General features: G+C 38.0%; 1 protein-coding gene across 2 annotated transcripts; it reads left to right on the top strand.

Annotated features, from left to right (window-relative positions):
• The first annotated feature begins 1,513 nt into the window (after nt 1–1,513).
• GGH (gamma-glutamyl hydrolase) lies at nt 1,514–15,599 on the top strand. Of its 2 annotated transcripts, XM_080611406.1 has the most exons (9): nt 1,514–1,688; nt 2,278–2,392; nt 3,666–3,716; nt 6,898–6,982; nt 10,216–10,354; nt 11,232–11,338; nt 11,440–11,530; nt 12,805–12,942; nt 14,935–15,599. In XM_080611406.1, the coding sequence occupies exons 1-9, from the start codon at nt 1,565–1,567 to the stop codon at nt 15,054–15,056; spliced, it is 972 nt and encodes a 323-aa protein (XP_080467532.1). In that variant the 5' UTR covers nt 1,514–1,564; the 3' UTR covers nt 15,057–15,599. The 2 variants fall into 2 exon arrangements, with proteins under 2 accessions (XP_080467532.1, XP_080467533.1); XM_080611407.1 differs by lacking the exon at nt 3,666–3,716.
• Nucleotides 15,600–17,939: the final 2,340 nt, after the last annotated feature.

Genomic DNA, 17,939 nt, shown 5'->3' with positions numbered 1-17,939 from the left:
GAAGCACTATGTATTTAAACATTCCATATGAATCTTCATATAAATGAATCTAGAATAAATCTCTGGTTTTCAGATAGCTAGAATTGCTAACTTCAGTTATTTTGGAATCTTCAGGATACATTTGGATGTTGTATTAATATATGCTTGGGGAAAGAAATGAGGGGAAATTGTATTAAATCAGAAATGTTGTCTTTTAGATTATCATTAATACTGCATTATTGAAAAGCTATTGGAAGCTCTTCTTTCTTAGCGAGAGGAACATCTGTGAAAGGCCCACAGAGTACTTGTTGGTTCTATTTTCTTCTGCTGTGGTAGGGTCAATGCCAGATGCCAAACTATTCCAGAACTGAGGAAGACTTTTTAATTATTTTTTTTCTTCCAGTTCCCTCATTTACTCAAATGCATTTTTCATTCTTTTTCAAGAAATATTTGGTGTGGAGCCTAAATTTAAAGAAACATTTTTCAGATATGTTTTTATATGACCATATACTTCATACATCTTTTTCTCAGATTGAACTATTTTGTGATATAAAAGCTCCTTAAATAGAGGAGTTCAGTGAAGTGCTAATTCTTCTTTATAAGAAAATAAGCCAAGTAGTCAGGCATCTGGCAGTTCTTCAAGTGTGTAACTCAAGTCTCAAGTCATTTACAGACTAGGGAACTGAAGCTATTGTCTTAATTTTATGTTCCTGCAATTTTAATCCTTGAATGGAAACCACATAAAGGAACAAATCATGTTTCAGTGAACAGGAAGATTTAAACTTTCCCTATGCAACCAGTCTCCAATCGTTTGCTGGTTTATGTAGCAGAGATTTCATTTGATTGTATATGTGTGTGCACGTGTACAAAATGTAGCTGGGTTTTTTAAATCTTCCTTTGGACTACACCAGTTCTGTGAATAGAAAGTCTCAAGTATCTTCAGATAACACCTTGAATCTGTTACTAAATGGTAACACATTTGCATAACAAAACAGTTAGAGCATGGAGTGCAGTTACTTTTTCATGCACTGTTAATTATTTTTTAATGTTTACATGTTACATGGGCTGTAGGAACTCTCAATTGCGGTTGCTGTTAATAGTAAGGACACAATAAAATAACATTTGTGTGATGACTGAAAGAGATGTCTGTATGATGGGGGGTGTCTGGCAGCATTGAGCTGCAGAGTCAACAAAAGAAAGAAATAAAAATCTCTAGGTGCATTATAATTTAAGAATATAAGGGGTGCCTCTAAAAACAGACGTTTCCTGGTAGATGATGCAAATAATTCAGTACTGATCATAAGCACAATGTAAAGCTCAATGTTTTTATAATTTTTTACGTATTAACCCCATTATATGAATAAACCTCTTCTAGTTGAAAAAGACTGGTCTGTCACTGATTAATGATGCAGCAACTACTTCGTCGCAGCACTGAGGAGGGGCCTCAGCAATTCCAAGCCCGCCACCTCCTCCGGAACTACATGTCCCGGTGTGCCCCGCGGCGCAGGTGGGCGGGGCGCTTTGCGGCGCAGGGCTGAGGCGGTGGCGGAGCGGTTAGTGCAGACAGGCAGCGGAATACGTGGCTATGAGGCGCTTCGCAGGGTTTCCTGCCGGCCCGGCAGCCAACATGCTCCTGCTGTGCTGCGCCGCCGCAGCCACCGTCGTGTTGTGCGGCCGCCTGGCGGGGGGCAATGAGAGACCCATCGTTGGTAAGGGGCGGGTGGGGGGCATCCTGCCTTCGCTGTCCTGGGCGAGGGAATCCAAACCGGCATTTACTGTGAGGGTGGTGAGGCCCTGGCAGAGGTTGTCCGGAGAAGTTGTGGCTGCCCCATCCCTGAAAGTATTCAAGGCCAGGTTGGACAGGGCTTTGAGCAGCCTCGTCTAGTAGAAGGTGTCCCTGCTCATGGTAGGGGGTTGGAACTGAATGAGCTTTAAGGTCCCTTTCTACACAAACCGTTCTATGAAGCCCTGTCAGTTTCTGTGTCGAGTGAGCATGGGTTTGGTTAAAGCTTTATCAATAATGTTACACTATATATACCTTTTTTAAAAAAACTATGGCTTATCTAAAAGGAGCTGTAGTGCTGAATAATTAAAGCAGAGAAGATGGAAGGTGAGTCTCAATCAGGTAATGCATGTTTATTTGGTGCCTTGTGACTAGGCACGGTAATTGATGCCCCAATGTCTCAGTGTTTGGAATTCCTTCAGGTGGTAAATATTATGCACGTCGTAAACTGGAGTTTAATTCTGTTTTAAGTGTGCTGTTTGTATAGCCCTAATTTTCTGTCTTGGATCCTTCAGGGATATTGGCACAGGAGTGTCACTTTGATAAGTTCCACAGATTTGGAAGTTCTTATATTGCAGCTTCATACGTGAAGTTTTTGGAATCTGCTGGTGCCCGAGTTGTGCCAATAAGGTAGATTTTTATATCCTTACTAATGGGTAATAATTGTTTAACTTAACGGTATTATCTTAGAGCTCAGAAAGCAGTTGTGCTGCTTTTGAGAGTGTTTAAAGCTCCTCGAAGACTATTTGAAGATAGCACAATCTGCAGTGAGTTTTAGAAGCAGGCAGAATAAAAGCAGGCTGAAACATGTTATTATTGTAAGAAGAAATAGTAAAAATTACGCTTATTGGAAAAATACTAGCTTTTTACCTGTAAAATTGCCTCCAGAGTTTGCATCCCTAGTTTTTTGAAGTTAGCTATATTCAGTCTAATGTGCAGTACCCCACAAACACACATAGATATCTAGATACATACATACTATCTTTGTCACATTGTGTAGTCCTAGAATTCAAGTAGTGGAGACAGGCTGTCAGTACTCCTTGAAGAAACCGAAGTCCAGTTCTGCTCAAACTGTGGGTCACTGAGTCCATGTGGTGTTTTATGTTGGTTGTTGGTTAAAAAGTAGCAGAGTAAGTAACAGAACTGGCAATACTTGATAGCCAGCAGTTAGCTATAAAATAGTAAACTCACTGAAGTAAAATGTTAAAATTGTACTTGTCAGAACTTAATACTAATGGAGCTTCAGAAGATTACAGTAGGATACACAGTCAAATAAGAGCACCAGTTAAGTGCCTGAATTAGAAGCAGTGTTCCTCATGCAGCTGGTAGAGCTTTCAGAATGTTTGCTAAGCAGAAGCTTCATCCATGAGTGGAGGCTTCTAAGTCTGGCAACAAAGTTAGATGCAGCAAAGCTGAACTCTTTGAATATACCCAGTGTATCAGTTCTGCAAGGAGTGTTGCCACCTTGCTGGTTTGCTGACATTTTGCTGATGCTGAGGACTTTCTCATCTTTGCACCTCTTAACTACATCTTTGCTGAATAATGGGTGTGACCTACTGTTTGCAGCTCTGCCCTTCTGGGAATCAATTGGAAACCGGAGTTGCCAGTCTGCAGGAAATAATAACCATGCCACTCATATAAATGTCAAATTTAACAAGTGCCTTCGAAGGGGTCTCTTTGTATCTAATCTTGAACTGTACCTGACAGGGCCCTATTGTGAATTCTGTGGGTTGAGCTCTTTCAGGTGGAATGTTTTGTTTGATTTGGGTCTGTTTTATTCTGTTGAAAGCTTGCTTTCTACATATTTTCTGTGTCTCACATTTCTGTTCAATAATAATAATATTTTTGTGGTTAAATATGCATTTTTCATATGTATTCTGTAACTATATTGTTGGTATTTCAGATTAAATCTTTCAGATGAAGAATATGATAAAATATTCCACTCTATTAATGGGTAAGTTTTGAGCACTGGTTTTTCTGTTGAAAGATGTGATAGTTCTGGTATTGAGCTTTGCTTTATTCCCAAGAACACTTCCTGCTCTCTTGAAAGGTTGTGCTGAGTGCTTCAGACACATAAATACGTTCAAAGACAGCACTATTTCGTCTGATGTCGGTCTGCTGCCTTTCCTTCCTTGAGAAGCACATGTCAGATAATCTGCAGCAGTGCCAAGGCTCATCCTGACATTTGCCTGTGCTTGTCTGCAGGCTGGGAGAAGTGGCATTAGAGTGGTTAACAAGTTTACAAGTGAAAACCCCACTTCTTCTTTGTTAATTTTTTCCTCTTCCTCATTTGAGTGGTCACATTAATGTTAATATTTAATAGAACTTGCTGGGTGTTTCATCCCTGTTCCTACCCTTGCTTGCTTCTTCTGCTCCTTCCCTTATCTCCTCTATCACAGAAGTTTCTGTTTTGCAGTCTCTTCTACCCGTTTCTGTATGGGTGCTTTCTCTTGTTGCTTGAATGGCCTGGTTTTGCCTTCCATGGTTCTGTGGCTTAGGTCTTTGTTGGACAAATATTCTAACTTTCCAGCTGCCCTATGGCATGTGTTCTTCCTGCATTTTAAGTGTGGGATAATGTGATCTAATTTAACACAGTTTAATTGTGGACTAAACGAAGTCAAAACCTTTTATGTTTTCCTAGTGCTGAAGTGAACTTCAGGAGAGTTAAATCAGCTGATGCTACAGTCACAGGCGTGATTGTACGTGAGCCCGTAGCATGTGGTTGAGCTACTTGTAGTCATGAGATCAGCATCTTAAACCATGAACGTTTTTGTTAAGTTTATGTATATACTAGAATGTTAATCAACATGTATAGAACTTTTAGATTTAGCCCAATGGCTGTCTGGGGGGGGGGCATTGTCCTCTTATGCTCCACATCATGCCCTGTACACTAAAATGTGGGTCTTTACAGTCTTGTGGCATAAGCAGATGTAAGACAGTGACATTTTCTCCCCTGTGGCCTCTCATGTTGGAGACAAAATGAATAATTTGATCCCTTTCTTATGGATGCCAGCCTCTTTTTGGTTGCTCGAAGGACTTGTACCAATGGGGTCTCCCGTTCTTTCTACCTTACCACCTACCTTGATGCAGAAGAGAGTGTTAGGCAGTTAGATCCAGTTCCCCTATACTTCTATCTTTGCAATGGCTGGCATTTTGATTTGTGCTATGTAGGTGGGTAAGGCCACTCTAGATTTTCTCTTATTGCCCTCCTCCGTCAGCTGGTGGCTTCCACAGCACAGCTGTGTGTAAATAATAAAAAAGATCTCTTGAGGGAAGGACTTTCCATTCTGTGCAAACTTAATATGAGTGATACCTTGATAGTTTACGTTGCAGGAGCTGAGCTCCAGGTTCTTTGCAGTTGAAAATTATTTACTTTATATCACCACTTTCTCTAAAATCATGACATTTACTGTATTAGAGACAGAATGTTATGAATGTAGCAAGGTACTCCTGGGATAGCCTTTGAAATGCAGTGTACGTCATCAGCTTTAACCAGTTAGAGATACTGGAATACAGGTAGTTGCATTTCAATCTGCTTAAGGCAATGTCAAGCCATTATCATTGCTACTTAATGGGTTACTTCCTTTTAGCATTAGCAGAAATGACAGTTGCTTTTCCTAATTAGTATTGGCCAGTTTTTGGTTTGAACAAAAGGAACAGGTGAAGTAAGTTTTCCACTACTTCCAGGTAAGGATCACCTTAGTTGTCTAACTTACAGAGACTGTAGATTTCTGTAGAAATCTTTAATCTGATCTGTTCTGAAAACATCTTCAGCTGTATTAATTTTCTATATTGGCAGTGAAGAGTAATCTGATGGCAGGGGGGTTTCCAACCCTAACTGTTCTGTGATTCTATGAATACTGCTCACCTTTTTCACCAAGTATTTGGTGGCTTTTGTGTGATTTTTGTGCATCATTCACCTTAAAATAAACTGAGTCACAATGGTATAAATGCTCACTCAAATGCTGAGGATCATTTGAGGTGCTAGTTGTTTCCAGGTGCTTGTGTCTCACTGATATAGGTTGGCATTTCCAGAGCACAGAAGTGTAGAAAAAATCTTTCAGCCATTTTGGTGAAAAATCAGGAACTGGTGGATGTGGCTTGAGTAAATCTACTTGAGGTTCTGCCCTAGTGGGTTAGGGAGTGCTCATACATTCAGTTCTGTTGGTTCTGTGGCTGCTGTTCCAGTTACAGCCAGAAGAGACTTCCTTCATTACATATTACTGCCTCTGATAGTACTTGATTACTTTCCATATCATCATGCATACATGTGAAAACTCTGCTAGACTGCACTGTGCCTTTTTCTTTTGTGGTGTTTGGATTTGGGGAGTGACACAAAGAATAGCCATTGCTGATTATTTACTGTAGTGGAAAAAGCTTGTGCGCTGTTTCTTTGAAATTGTCCCTGAGATTGTTTTATTATCTTCAGCTACATCAGATTCAGTGTGGCCAAACATACTTTTTTTTTTTTTTCCTTTTTAATAGCAACTTTTGAGCTGTGTTGTCTGCAATAGGGAGGTTATTCTGTCAGGGCCACAGTTCTTGGGTTCTTCTTCACTGAAATGGAACAGGATGAATTAAGATCAGGGTCAAGATTTTTAAAGTGGTAGGCAGAGCCAGCTAAGAGTCAGGACATGATTTGATGGAGTCATGGGATGCAACCCTTTTACATGCCAGCTGAAATCGGTATGCTTTGTGTATTTTCTATTTACTCTCCTCTTCCTTACATTGCACTAGGCTTGGTCGCTGCTTTGTAATAGTTACTGTTCTTCAGTAGAACACTAAGATTTAGGATATGAATTAGTTAAAGACTAAGACACCTAAACTTTGCTGTCTGTGTGTGCGATAGCTGTCTAAACTCCTGTAATTAATGTCATGCTAGCCTGTAGAGCCAGTGGAGCCTAATGGGCTGACCAGCATACTGACTTAGGTTTCTGCTCTAGAGAAGCTATTTGACCTTTCTGAATAGATCCCTGGAAGCTTATATGACTATCGGTAGTTTTCTGAAGTGCAGGTGTCTGAATCTAGACATGAATCCTACCCTTAAAACCACTATCAGACCTTTCTCTGTGTATATTGTCCAGCTTTTAGTTTAATCGCCATTGCTAATCAGACTCTTGGATGTTGCCTTTCAGGGTACTTTTTCCAGGAGGCGGTGTGGATCTTAAGACTTCAGAATATTCCAGGGTTGCTAAGATATTTTACCACAAGGCATTAGAGGTAATTACTAAGGAACAATCTGTTCTTGTTATTGTCACTGTTCAGAGATCAAAGTGACAGGGAGGCTCATATTTTCATAACTCTGCATTGGCATCAGTGTGTTAAATGTAAGCCTGATAATAAGTAGCTCACAGCTGGCTTCTGCATACAAAAAATCATTTAATAGCTTCAGATTCAGACTTCTGGAACCCTCTCCTGTTATATCTTGTGTCATGGTCTTAAACTCCCAATTTCTTCAGGTGAAGACAGTATTGTTTATTCATTGTACCTGAGGCTTATGGTTATGTGGAACTTGCAATAGAGTAGCAGTAATGCCTTCAAAAAGTGCAAAGTGTCCTTTGACATTAAATGTTGAACAAAGATATACATAAATGTAATAATTTGTGTAAGTCCCATGACTAAAGTTCAAACTCAGAAGGAATTCTGGACAGACTCTCAAATAAACCAATTTACAATAATATAACATTAAGCCCTCCCTTCACCAGTATGTTGCAGCTAGTGAAACACATTTATTCTTACTTACCTATAAGTAGATTTGAATATATCTTCAGAGGTGCAGATATGGAGTCTGCCATTTTAGCTATTTCTTTGCATTGGTAACTGTAAATATAGCAGATTTTTAAATCAAACACTAGCTTAATTTACAGCGTGAAGAAAGGTAGGAAGAGCACTTGAAAGGTTTTCTTAATTGTTAATATTTATATGATCATTAGCTTCATTAAGAAAAAGATTGAATATCTAGGAAAGCTGTTTCTTTCAAAGAACATCAGGAAGGCTTTGAATCCTTACTGGACATTTAATTCTCTTAGAGCATAAAAGGTGGAGTTATTTCAGTTACTAATCAAGACATTTTGATGTAAAATTTGCATGGTGGAAAGGCATGGAGATTTGCTGAGCTTTATATACAATCCCTATTTGTTAGGGATCTTCTGTATTGAAATAGCATAAAAATGTAATTTTTCTTCCTTTTTTCCTCTCTACTGGCTTTATTTTCAGTTGACATTGATTAAAATAGTCACAGAAGTCATGCTTTGTAAAACTTTGCCTAATTCTAAAGGCAATTATGAGTACTGCTTAAGCAGTTACAGTGGTAGAAACGTTCATCAGCAGGGAGGAATTCCTCTTCTACCGTTGCTGCTGGCTTCCCAACCGCAGACAAGGAAAGCACAGGCAGTTGTATTTGCAGGACCAGTCAGCTGCTGCAGTTCAGTGATTAAGTTTCTTGCTGTTCACTTCCTGTGACATGAGTGTTGTTCTTTTGTCTGTCTTAGTTCGTGGTGATTGTTTGTCTGTTGCCTTAAACCTGAATCTTGCAAAGACTCTCTCACTTCTATGTGGGACAGTCTCATTTGGCTTTTTGAAACTGCTCACTGTGTGAAGTGCAGCCTGTGTCTTGGTATGCAGTACTGGGGCAAGGGGTTCTTGTAGTTTGCAGTCCTATTATGAAATTTTATTGACATTTCACAATGATTAACTCAATTGTATATGTCGTAATTTTATGATCAGAGTGGCAGGTTTGTTAGATGGTAGGTGTACTTCAGGTGAGTGAAAGGCAGAAAGTAATTTTCAGTTCATCGTAGGTAACCTTTACTAATAAGTCAGGGTTTTTTTTTTTCCTGTGCTGTTTGTGCTAATTGTGTGTTTTGATTGTCGTATTTTGAGACTTAATTGGGGTTATAAAATACTGGTAGTTTTATTAATATAAGGTAAGCTACATTAGTCAAGTGTATATTGTCAGGTATGGAATTGATTGAATTTTATGGTTTTTAAAAATGTATGAGGGTTCCTTTTCTCTTTGTTTGTAAATGTTCACAGTGAGAAATGGCGTGGTCTGGCTTTGCTTTAGTATGAACAGAGGATGTGAAATGCTAATCCTCATCCAAGTCGATAGAATTTTACTAGCTAGGCAAAACCCCAAATGAAATATTGCTTTCCAGCTTTTAAATTAGTTCTTAAAATGTGATGTCTTGGGTGTTGTTTAATACTTGCTTAGCCTACAGACTAATGTTTATTGAAAAAAAAAAAAAAGGGAGGGCATGGGGGGGAGCACAAAGTATTATGGTTCAGTTGTAGTAGTTCCTAAACCATAGTGTATTTTTTGCTTTAAGTGGCTCTATTCCTCACTTACCTGAAAGGCAGTGTTGCAAGTCCTGTGTCTAGCTATGCATGATGGGTAGTCATGAAGACTGCAGTACTATTAGCCTTCTTTCTGTAAACCTTCCATGTTTTGCTCTGAGAAGAAGTAGTTATATGGGCTTTTATTACCATGCTACCAGTAATGCAGTAGGGTAACATTTTTATTCTAAGCCTATAGTTTCAGCTCTTTCAAAAACAGCTTTTGAGCAGCAGCTCATAGGGATGTGTAGTGTGATGCGTTATGCATAACTTAAAAATGCTTAGAAACAAGTTAAGAAAAACTATTAATATTTCACAAAGCCAGGAGTTCTGAAACATCTCAGTCTCTGACATGCGATTACTACCAGGGATAAACCATACAATAATGCAGATCTTCATTGTGTGTATGTATTGTCCTTAGTGAAGTGACAGGAAACTAGTTGTATTCTCTTTTTGCTTTCCTTTTCTCCTTTTTTACCTTCTTCTCTTGTTTTTGCACTTGCCTGTCAATTCTTATTCTTTTGAAAGTGGTTATCACCTTCTTATGCCGTTTAAACTCACAATTTATCTTTTTGGAGCACAGCTCCAAACCTGCTAGTTAAACAAGCATGCAAGTATGTTACTTAGACTGTAGCCATGCTAGTAATGGGATTTATGTTTTCTTAATTCAAATGGGTGGGCACAGGCATTCAGACATTGCAAATGGCCCTTGAATGTGATCATAACATGTTTCATATAAAAGTATGAATTGTAATGAATAGTCTTTCCCTCAAGATGGTGACAGACTGGTTTGTGTCTCTTCTGATTGCCTTCTTTGCTGCTCTCAATATTACTTATTGGTAGAAAGAACAGTCAAACTACTGTCATTAGCCTCAGTTTACTGCTTCAACAGATGTGTATATCCCCTAGCCTTCATATTTCAGGATAAAAGCTAAGAGAGTCTGTTCATTTCAATTCTAATTGAGCTGATACAATTAGTTTAGTAGCAGTTGTACTACTGCAGTAGTTTTATCTCTCACCTACACAAGAGAAAGCAAAAAGAGTGGGAAATTCTCTTCAGTCTTCTTTCTGTAAATCTTCAGTGCTTTTTTCTTATGTTGTTGTTTTTTATTTTGAAGGCTAACGATAAAGGAGATTACTTCCCAGTATGGGGAACATGTCTTGGACATGAAGAGCTCACGTATCTCACAAGTGGCAAAGTTTTGCTCGTTAATACCAAGACAAATGGTTTTGCACTCCCTCTGAACTTTACCTCAGGTGAAAAATCTGTTACATCTCCTGTCTGAGTTTTGCTAAGAGGTCTTCTGTTTTGTTTGTGATAAATATGCAGGGGTGAATGTTTGGGAATTTTCTGATGATTATCTTGTTTCTTGCCATAACTGTTTTCATAATGTCAGTGCAAATCTATCACTTCTAAAGCAGAAATGTGAGCACAAGCCATTTGAAACCAACAGCAGTCAGTGAAAACCACACTTGTAGCTCTTCGAGTCATTTGATAATTTGGACCTACAAAAATAATGTGGGTTTAGGTTCCTTTTTTGTTACAGAGTTGAATAAAATTCATTGGTCCAAAACCTGTCAAACTCTGAGAGCAGGTGATTGTAAATGTTTCAAATTGCATCTTTCCTAATGATGAATATTAGCGTTGTTGTTCCACTTCTACAGTATTGAAATTGGAGAGAACCCTTAAGACAGAGCTGTGCCACTCAGCAACACTGGTAAAATACGGGGTCTCTGTTGCTACTTTATCCTCTAATTTGTGAGTAATACATCTGTGGACCAGGTAGCATTCACAAATTCTGTCATTTGTGCTCCTTGTGAATGGGAAGGTCACGAAAATGAGTGGCAAAGAACAATACTTGTTTTAATGGGAACTTTAGGTAGCGTTAATGTTGGGTCCTCCCTGGGTCAGGACTGGAGGACAGTGGTAACAGCATATTGGAAATCTGTTGTAGTTATTTAACTGATTTTCCTTGCAACATATTCTAAAATCATAAAGTTATACTACAAATAAAAGTTTACTTTAATCCAGTATTTCATTAAATTTGTCTCCTGCTCAGTATTAATCCATGCAACAGACTGCTGGCAGCTTGGGTAATATATAATACCCTTTTTTCATTTTTCTTTCTAACAGCTGCAAAAAACAGTAGATTATTCAAGAATTTCCCTCATGATGTATTACATGCACTTGCTACTGAGCCATTGACATCAAACTTTCATATGTGGAGCCTTTCCCTGGAGGTATTTGGTCATTTTATTTCCTGAACACAAATGCTTTTGCTTTGTTAAAACTAGAAATAAATGAGCAAATAACACATCTTTCTCCTGACTCCTTATCACAGAATTTCACAAAGAATGAAGAGCTTCGTAATTTCTATAATGTTCTGACCACTAACACGAATGATCAAGTGGAGTTTATATCTACCATGGAAGGTAGGGAAAGGAATTTCCTTTGTAAACTGTGACTGTAACAAACTAGTTCTTTAGAGGTGTTGTGGCACTGATGTTAGCTTGTACTGCAAGCTTGCTGTTAGAACAGCAGGGTTCACGTCAGCACTGTCAGTGCTCTAGCTATGAGCAGCATACTCTGTGTGCAGGGGTATTTTATCTTTTGAGTTCATGTCTGTGAGACTAATGAATTACTTCTCTCGCCTGCTGTTCCCCTTTCAGATACGCTGGTACACTTTAGCAGTAGAATATGAGTCCTATGATGTGAAGTGTACAGCACTCATCCTGAAGTAGTTTAATCCCTCTGCAGTGCAACGTGCCTCTGTTGAACCTTGCTTTCTGTCTGCTTATGCTTGCATTCTTGTGATGCTCTGTATCTGTTGTACTGCAAGAACAGTTCAGAGTACTGAGGTAATAACAACCTTCCTCACTGCTTTAGCAGCAATACTGATAATTGCCTCCATTAAAAGCCTTTTTTGTTGCTTACCTTGTGTTGCCTACATTTTGCACAAGGTTTGCTGAGATCGAGAAAGAAGTTAGCTCTTTAGGGAGTGGTTTATCTTGATCAGTGCACTACTAGCAGCTCTATAGTAAGGATCAGTTGTCCACCCGTGGGATTCTTCTGTATGGCCTACTGGCTGCTCTCCAGTAGAAAAGAATAGCAATTTGATCAGAAAACCTGATTAGGCTAATGACAGGCATCTCCAGTGCCTGCAAGCAGTTTATCACAGAGCAGTCATCAGCTGCTGTGCTGCTTTTCTCTGTAAGAGAGTTAAGGACTAGCTTCCCCAGTGTATCAGGCCTGGCACAGAGCAGATGGGAGCTGCCCCTGGATTGTCTGGGGCTTCCAAGAGATCCTAAGACTTGGATCTGTCCCATGGAACTGCCAGCGATATCCTGTGTGGCAGTGAATATTGTGTGTTGAGTGATGCTGAAGTTTTGAGACTGATACACTTGTAACACTATTTTTTCTAAAGCAGTGTGTATATATATATATATATATTTAATTCTGAAATGAATAATCAAAAAAGTGTACAAAAATCTTCTTGCATGGAATGAGACCTTTCTTTTAGAATATCCATTTTTTTTCTTTCAGTTGTACTGTGACTTAAACAGAGTTTCATCTTGCTGCTTAAGCTTTTGTTAAACCGTTGATAAGTGAGGTATTCATAGCTTATTCTTTGAGTTCTTTTGCAGTAAGACTAAGCGCATAATTCTTTAGGTATAGACCTTGCTTACGTACTTTGTGTTTCTTACAGCATACAAATATCCAATTTACGGCGTCCAGTGGCATCCAGAGAAAAATCCTTTTGAGTGGAAGAGTTCACCAGGCATTCCCCATTCCCCGTCAGCTGTAAGAGCATCATATTATATAGCTGACTTCTTCATTAATGAAGGTAAAAAGTTTATCATCTATAAATGTCATTTTTTAGAGTGAAGCATTAGTGAAAATCTTTGAAGATGACAGACCTCTTTTTCAACTGTCAGTTCAGTACCTCTCGCTGCTTTCTGAGAAGATTACTCTGCAAGCTTTATAGGCTTATAAAAAACCATGGGATACTAGAAATAGAATGGCTTAGTAAAAGTAACATTAAAAAGCCAGGTATTCCACAAATTCTTCAGTGGACTGGCTGAAAAGCATTGTTTGTGCTTGACTTTCTACCATTTCAAATGATAACTGTACATTTTAGCCTTCCTTGAACAAAGACAATGAAATTAAAAAAGTACTCTGTTCATACTTACAGAAGTTTCTTGAGTTCCAAACTGAGTTATAGTCATTCATTGTATTCTTAGTTTTGCTTGCCAAATATAAGCACCAATATTATAAATACTGCTTGGGCAGTATACACACATATCAAAGGGAAGCAGTGTGGTGCCCAACAGTTATGTACTATAGACAGCACAAGAAGTTTTTTGAATTTTATAGACCTTTTAATTTGTTTATACCCTAAGAGGCTGGAAGTAACTAATGTATAAAATATTGATAATGTATGACGCTTCTATTTAAATAAGCAGGATATAAATACAGGACTATTTAGAGTGATAAAGCTTACTTTATTCCGTTATTTATACTTACTGAACCATTCTGCTAAAATACAATTTTCGTGTTTTAAATGGACTATTTATGAAATTGCCTTACCTGATTGACTGGAACTATGAAGAACATAATCAATAACCTAATTGAATTTGGTCTCTAAATTTGTTCTCTAATCAGAAGAGTCAGCTAAAAAGCAAACAGTGGTTTAAAGAAATGCAACTTGTGCTGACCTGGTCAGTGAGAGTGGTGTAGAAATAAAAGTTGTGCTTTGTACAAGTTCAAGGCCCTTTTTCTGCATAATGTCATCCTATTCCCCTTTGTGAAAAGGTAGCAAAATCATGTAAAATGCCTTGACAGTATCCAGAAGGTTTCTGTATTTTAAGAATTTTGATAGGGTACTTATGGGAGACTAAGACAAAAATAAAGGGAAAACCAGGAGAAAGTGTAGTGTGAGTCTGCCTTTTCTTTTGTAGTCTACTACCAGAATGCAGCATGTTTTCTGGTTTTGTTTCCTATGTTCATTAGTATCTGCACGCTGTATTACACGCGCAACTAAGCTTGCTCAGGCCATTATCCAAGTAAATGTGGCAAAAAGAAGTGCCAACTCTGCTTGTAAATCCCACTGAGGCACAGTGCCTTTGGGTTGTTTTATATACGTACACACATGTAATGAGCTCATGCATGGTACCACACAGATGTGTCACTAGCTTTTGGAGCTGTTCACCTTCAATTCTAGTGGAGTAAACTTGTGTCAGCCAGCTCTGTCTGCTGCCATTTCATATACCATAGCATGAGATACTATCCTTCATCTCCTCTCCAGTAGGTGTACAGCTGCTCCTACCGAGTACTTCATATCTTAACGTTGCAATGAGTAATTGATGGTTTTAGCTGATGTAAGGCAGACCATCTTCCTTAACTTTGAAAATAAATTATGGAGTGAAAAAGTTAAACTGTTTCCAGCTGGCAAAAATATACTCATCTATGATCACTTAATAACTAAACCATTCTATTGAAATACCATTTTCATATCCATCCGTCCTTAATTTTAACTTGTGTAGAATTGCCGATGGGATAAAACAGGCAAGGATTCAGGTTTTATTTTGTTTAATTATCTCATGGATAAATATGTTTGTACAGGGTTGGCTTTAAATTAATAATTAAATTTCTCCCTCCCCAGTAATAAAATATGCTATAACCAGCTTTATGAAGATGCATCTTCATAGTTCTTCACATACAAGTTACTGTAATTTCATTTGCTGTTTATAGTATACAGAACAACTTGCTTTGCCAGGAAAGATACTGTCAAGTAGGATAACAGTAAAGTGATCTGTATTTTTACAATGTTTTACAGCCCGGAAAAGCCTGCACCATTTTCCCAGTGAAGCTGAGGAAACAAAAGAATTGATTTATAATTATACTCCAGTTTATACAGGAACATTTTCTTCATTTCAGCAAATCTATTTTTTTGATTGAGTATTGTGTCAAAGGTGCGGTGTTGCTATTTATAAGTGGAATTATTTGCCAGCACTGAGTAATTAAGCTGATGTAGTGCACTGCACATGACAGAAAGCCAGCACAATTCTCCTTCTTTGTAATGATTTATTCTGTGTTTCTTCTGCACTTGTGGACCATTAATATAAAGTTTATGTTTAATAACATAATAATTATCTTGGATCACACTTTTAGGGAAGCTGCAGAAAAATACCTTTTTCTTCAAGGGAAAAGGTCTTCTTATGAACTTGGAAGTAATCATATTTAGTACAAGGAAAAACACTGTATGAGAGTTATCTTTGTAAATGTTGTGGGCTATGATAGCATGAAAGGCTTAGATACATTGCTTAGGAAAATCCTATTCTTTTCACATGATTTAACAAATAAGACTCTTGGGTTTGTCAAAAATATGTGTTCATAAACAAGTTCTTGACAAGGGACTAGTTTATCTTTTGAAAAATTGACCAAAGTAGTAAGGAGGCATGACAGCAAAGAGACTTTCCCCACCCTCCCCAGCCCCTAACATGCACATTATATCCCATTTGTGAGACTGTTTCTCTTGTACATTCAGCTTTGTTTTGAGTGCTTATACCTTGTGAGGCCTATATAAATGGGAGGATGCAGTGTAAACTAGGCATTGCAAGTATCAGGTAAAATGAGTGCGTTTGGAGGGCATAGTTAAATGCTGATTCCACTTTCTGTTTGTTTCAAATTCAATTTTACGTAACTGGAGCCAGCAGACAGATGAGAGATGTAGGGTTTTTTGGGGGTTTTGTTTGTTTTTTTTTTTTTTTATTTTATTTTAAAGAATGTAAACCTATTTTTTTTTCTTATGTAATCTGACTTTTCCAGTAGCTACTGGATAGAATTCTCTCTTTGAGTCAAAAGGTAGTTTGCCATTAACTTAAAGAGAGTGGTTTCTTTCTGCCTAGTTGGGTAGTTTAATGCAGCTAGAATTCAAACAGCAGATGAATGTATATGAGAAACCTGTTAATGTTGACATAATGTGGCAATAGCAGTTGCATTTGATACCCTGTGATACGTTTTTTCTTTTTACATCTTTGCTTTGTTGCACACTTAGTGAAAATTTTGTTCAGTGATTTTGTGTGGTGTCCAAAAAGTAACTAAGACGAGACAATCAAATCTAACTTTTCCTCTACTGCACAGCTTCCAAACTCTGCTAACATCTGCAGGGATTTGGAGTTTTACAAAATTCAGGTTTCTGCTACGGCTCTGTCTTGTAGTACATTATACTCTCAAGTACCATATCTGAATAAAGCTGGTACGTTTCTCAGGTTTTTCAAGTGAAAGACTCTCCTCTTGTTCTTTACCATGGAACAACTGTGTAAGAGAATGTGAAATGCATTTGTTAAAAAACTAAGGAGATGTTAACTGTGACTTACCAGAAGGACGCTTGCCAGGTAATTACTAGCTCAAACATGTGATATTGCAGGTTATTTCTACATTTGTCAGATCAGTCAAGTTCAGTAAATGGAACTTGTTTTAATATAGGTGACTATTAATTTTATTAGCTGACTCCTGACTAGAACCAAGTGTAAAAAGAGGATTACACTCTACAGTTGCATACAAATGTGGCAGCTAAGCTACTTACAAACCCAGTCCAGTCTTCTACTTCTTGTTCAGGCTGAGTTCTTTGGAATATCTCTAAGAATTTGCCTAAGTAAGGAGGGCAGGATTTAACATTAAAAACAGGGATCAATCTTGTAAGTGAAATGTCTACTAACTGCAGTGGTAGTAATTAGTTCCTAAGTCTGTAACTATAACAATATTGTGTGTAATGTGATGAGAAAGCATTGTATTTATTATGAATTTGTATGTGTCTTGGTATCTTTTATCATGTAAAGCCTTGTTAGATTTTTCTATGATACATGAATTAAACTTTTATTCAAGCAGATGTGTATTTTTGTTCTCTTTTTAGATACCATGGATAAAGTATTAATGGTCATTTTAAGGTCTTTTTATTTCCATCTGTGACAGTCAGAAATCAGGAGGCTTCTGTAACCTGTGTCCACTTAGTATACTCATGTCAGCATGGTTTTTAGGATTAATGCTGGAGAGAGAAGGAAAGGAGCTTGTGGCCATGCTCTCATCTTATTCAGAGTATGGCTATGGGTGCAGTCATCTTGCTTGCTGCTGTGTGGGGGAAACATCCATCAACAAGGAAACCTTGTGTGTCTTGCAGGTTATATGAAATGATCTTTAAGAAGGAAAAGCTTGAAATGGTTTTCTCCTTGTCCTGTACTGCTTTTATCACTAGATGGCCTACAAGAACCAGTGTTTTGTGCTATTTTGTGATCGGGTGTTGTGGTGTCTCAGAAGTTTAAAGTGACTTGTTGAGTAGAATACTTACTGTGCTATTTAATTATGTACCAGGGTATCTGGGAAGTGAGGGAAGAAGAAGGGAGAAGGCAGAATAATATTAGAATGTTTTGGTATAACTGAACATATTGGCAGGATTGCAGTGGAGAAACAAGAGTATACAACCACAGAATTATTTCATCTGGGATTACATCTGGTTTCCACTGAATATTTAACAGTTTTAAGCATTAGCTGGAGGTGACTGGAAAGACATCCCTATTTTCAGGTTTGTTTTTCACCTATAGCTACAGAACCTGTCTTGGTTCCCTTTTCTATATATGTGGAACTAGGTCACGCGAAACAGGACAGCTTATTTGGGAGGAACTGAGAACCTGAGTTTAGAAAACTTTTGCCTAGGAGGTAAGAAAGACCAGTTTGAATTCCTTCAAGTAAAGAAGAAATTACATGAAAGAAACACCTTTAGTGCTCTAAGTACTGAGTTAAAGAGTAAGAGTCTAATCCACAGGCTGCATTGTGGGGGTGAAA

The sequence above is a fragment of the Psittacula echo genome, assembly GCF_963264785.1.
Source record: "Psittacula echo genome assembly, chromosome: 2".
Lineage (NCBI taxonomy): Eukaryota > Metazoa > Chordata > Aves > Psittaciformes > Psittacidae > Psittacula > Psittacula echo.
This window is presented reverse-complemented; position numbering and strand designations above follow the sequence as displayed.

Excerpts from the sequence above, each read along its gene's own strand:
- GGH (XM_080611406.1), top strand. The coding sequence starts at position 1,565 with ATGAGGCGCTTCGCAGGGTTTCCTGCCGGCCCGGCAGCCAACATGCTC. Across the intron at positions 11,339-11,439 it reads TGTGGAGCCTTTCCCTGGAG|AATTTCACAAAGAATGAAGA; the intron begins GTATTTGGTCAT and ends TCCTTATCACAG. Across the intron at positions 12,943-14,934 it reads TGACTTCTTCATTAATGAAG|CCCGGAAAAGCCTGCACCAT; the intron begins GTAAAAAGTTTA and ends AATGTTTTACAG.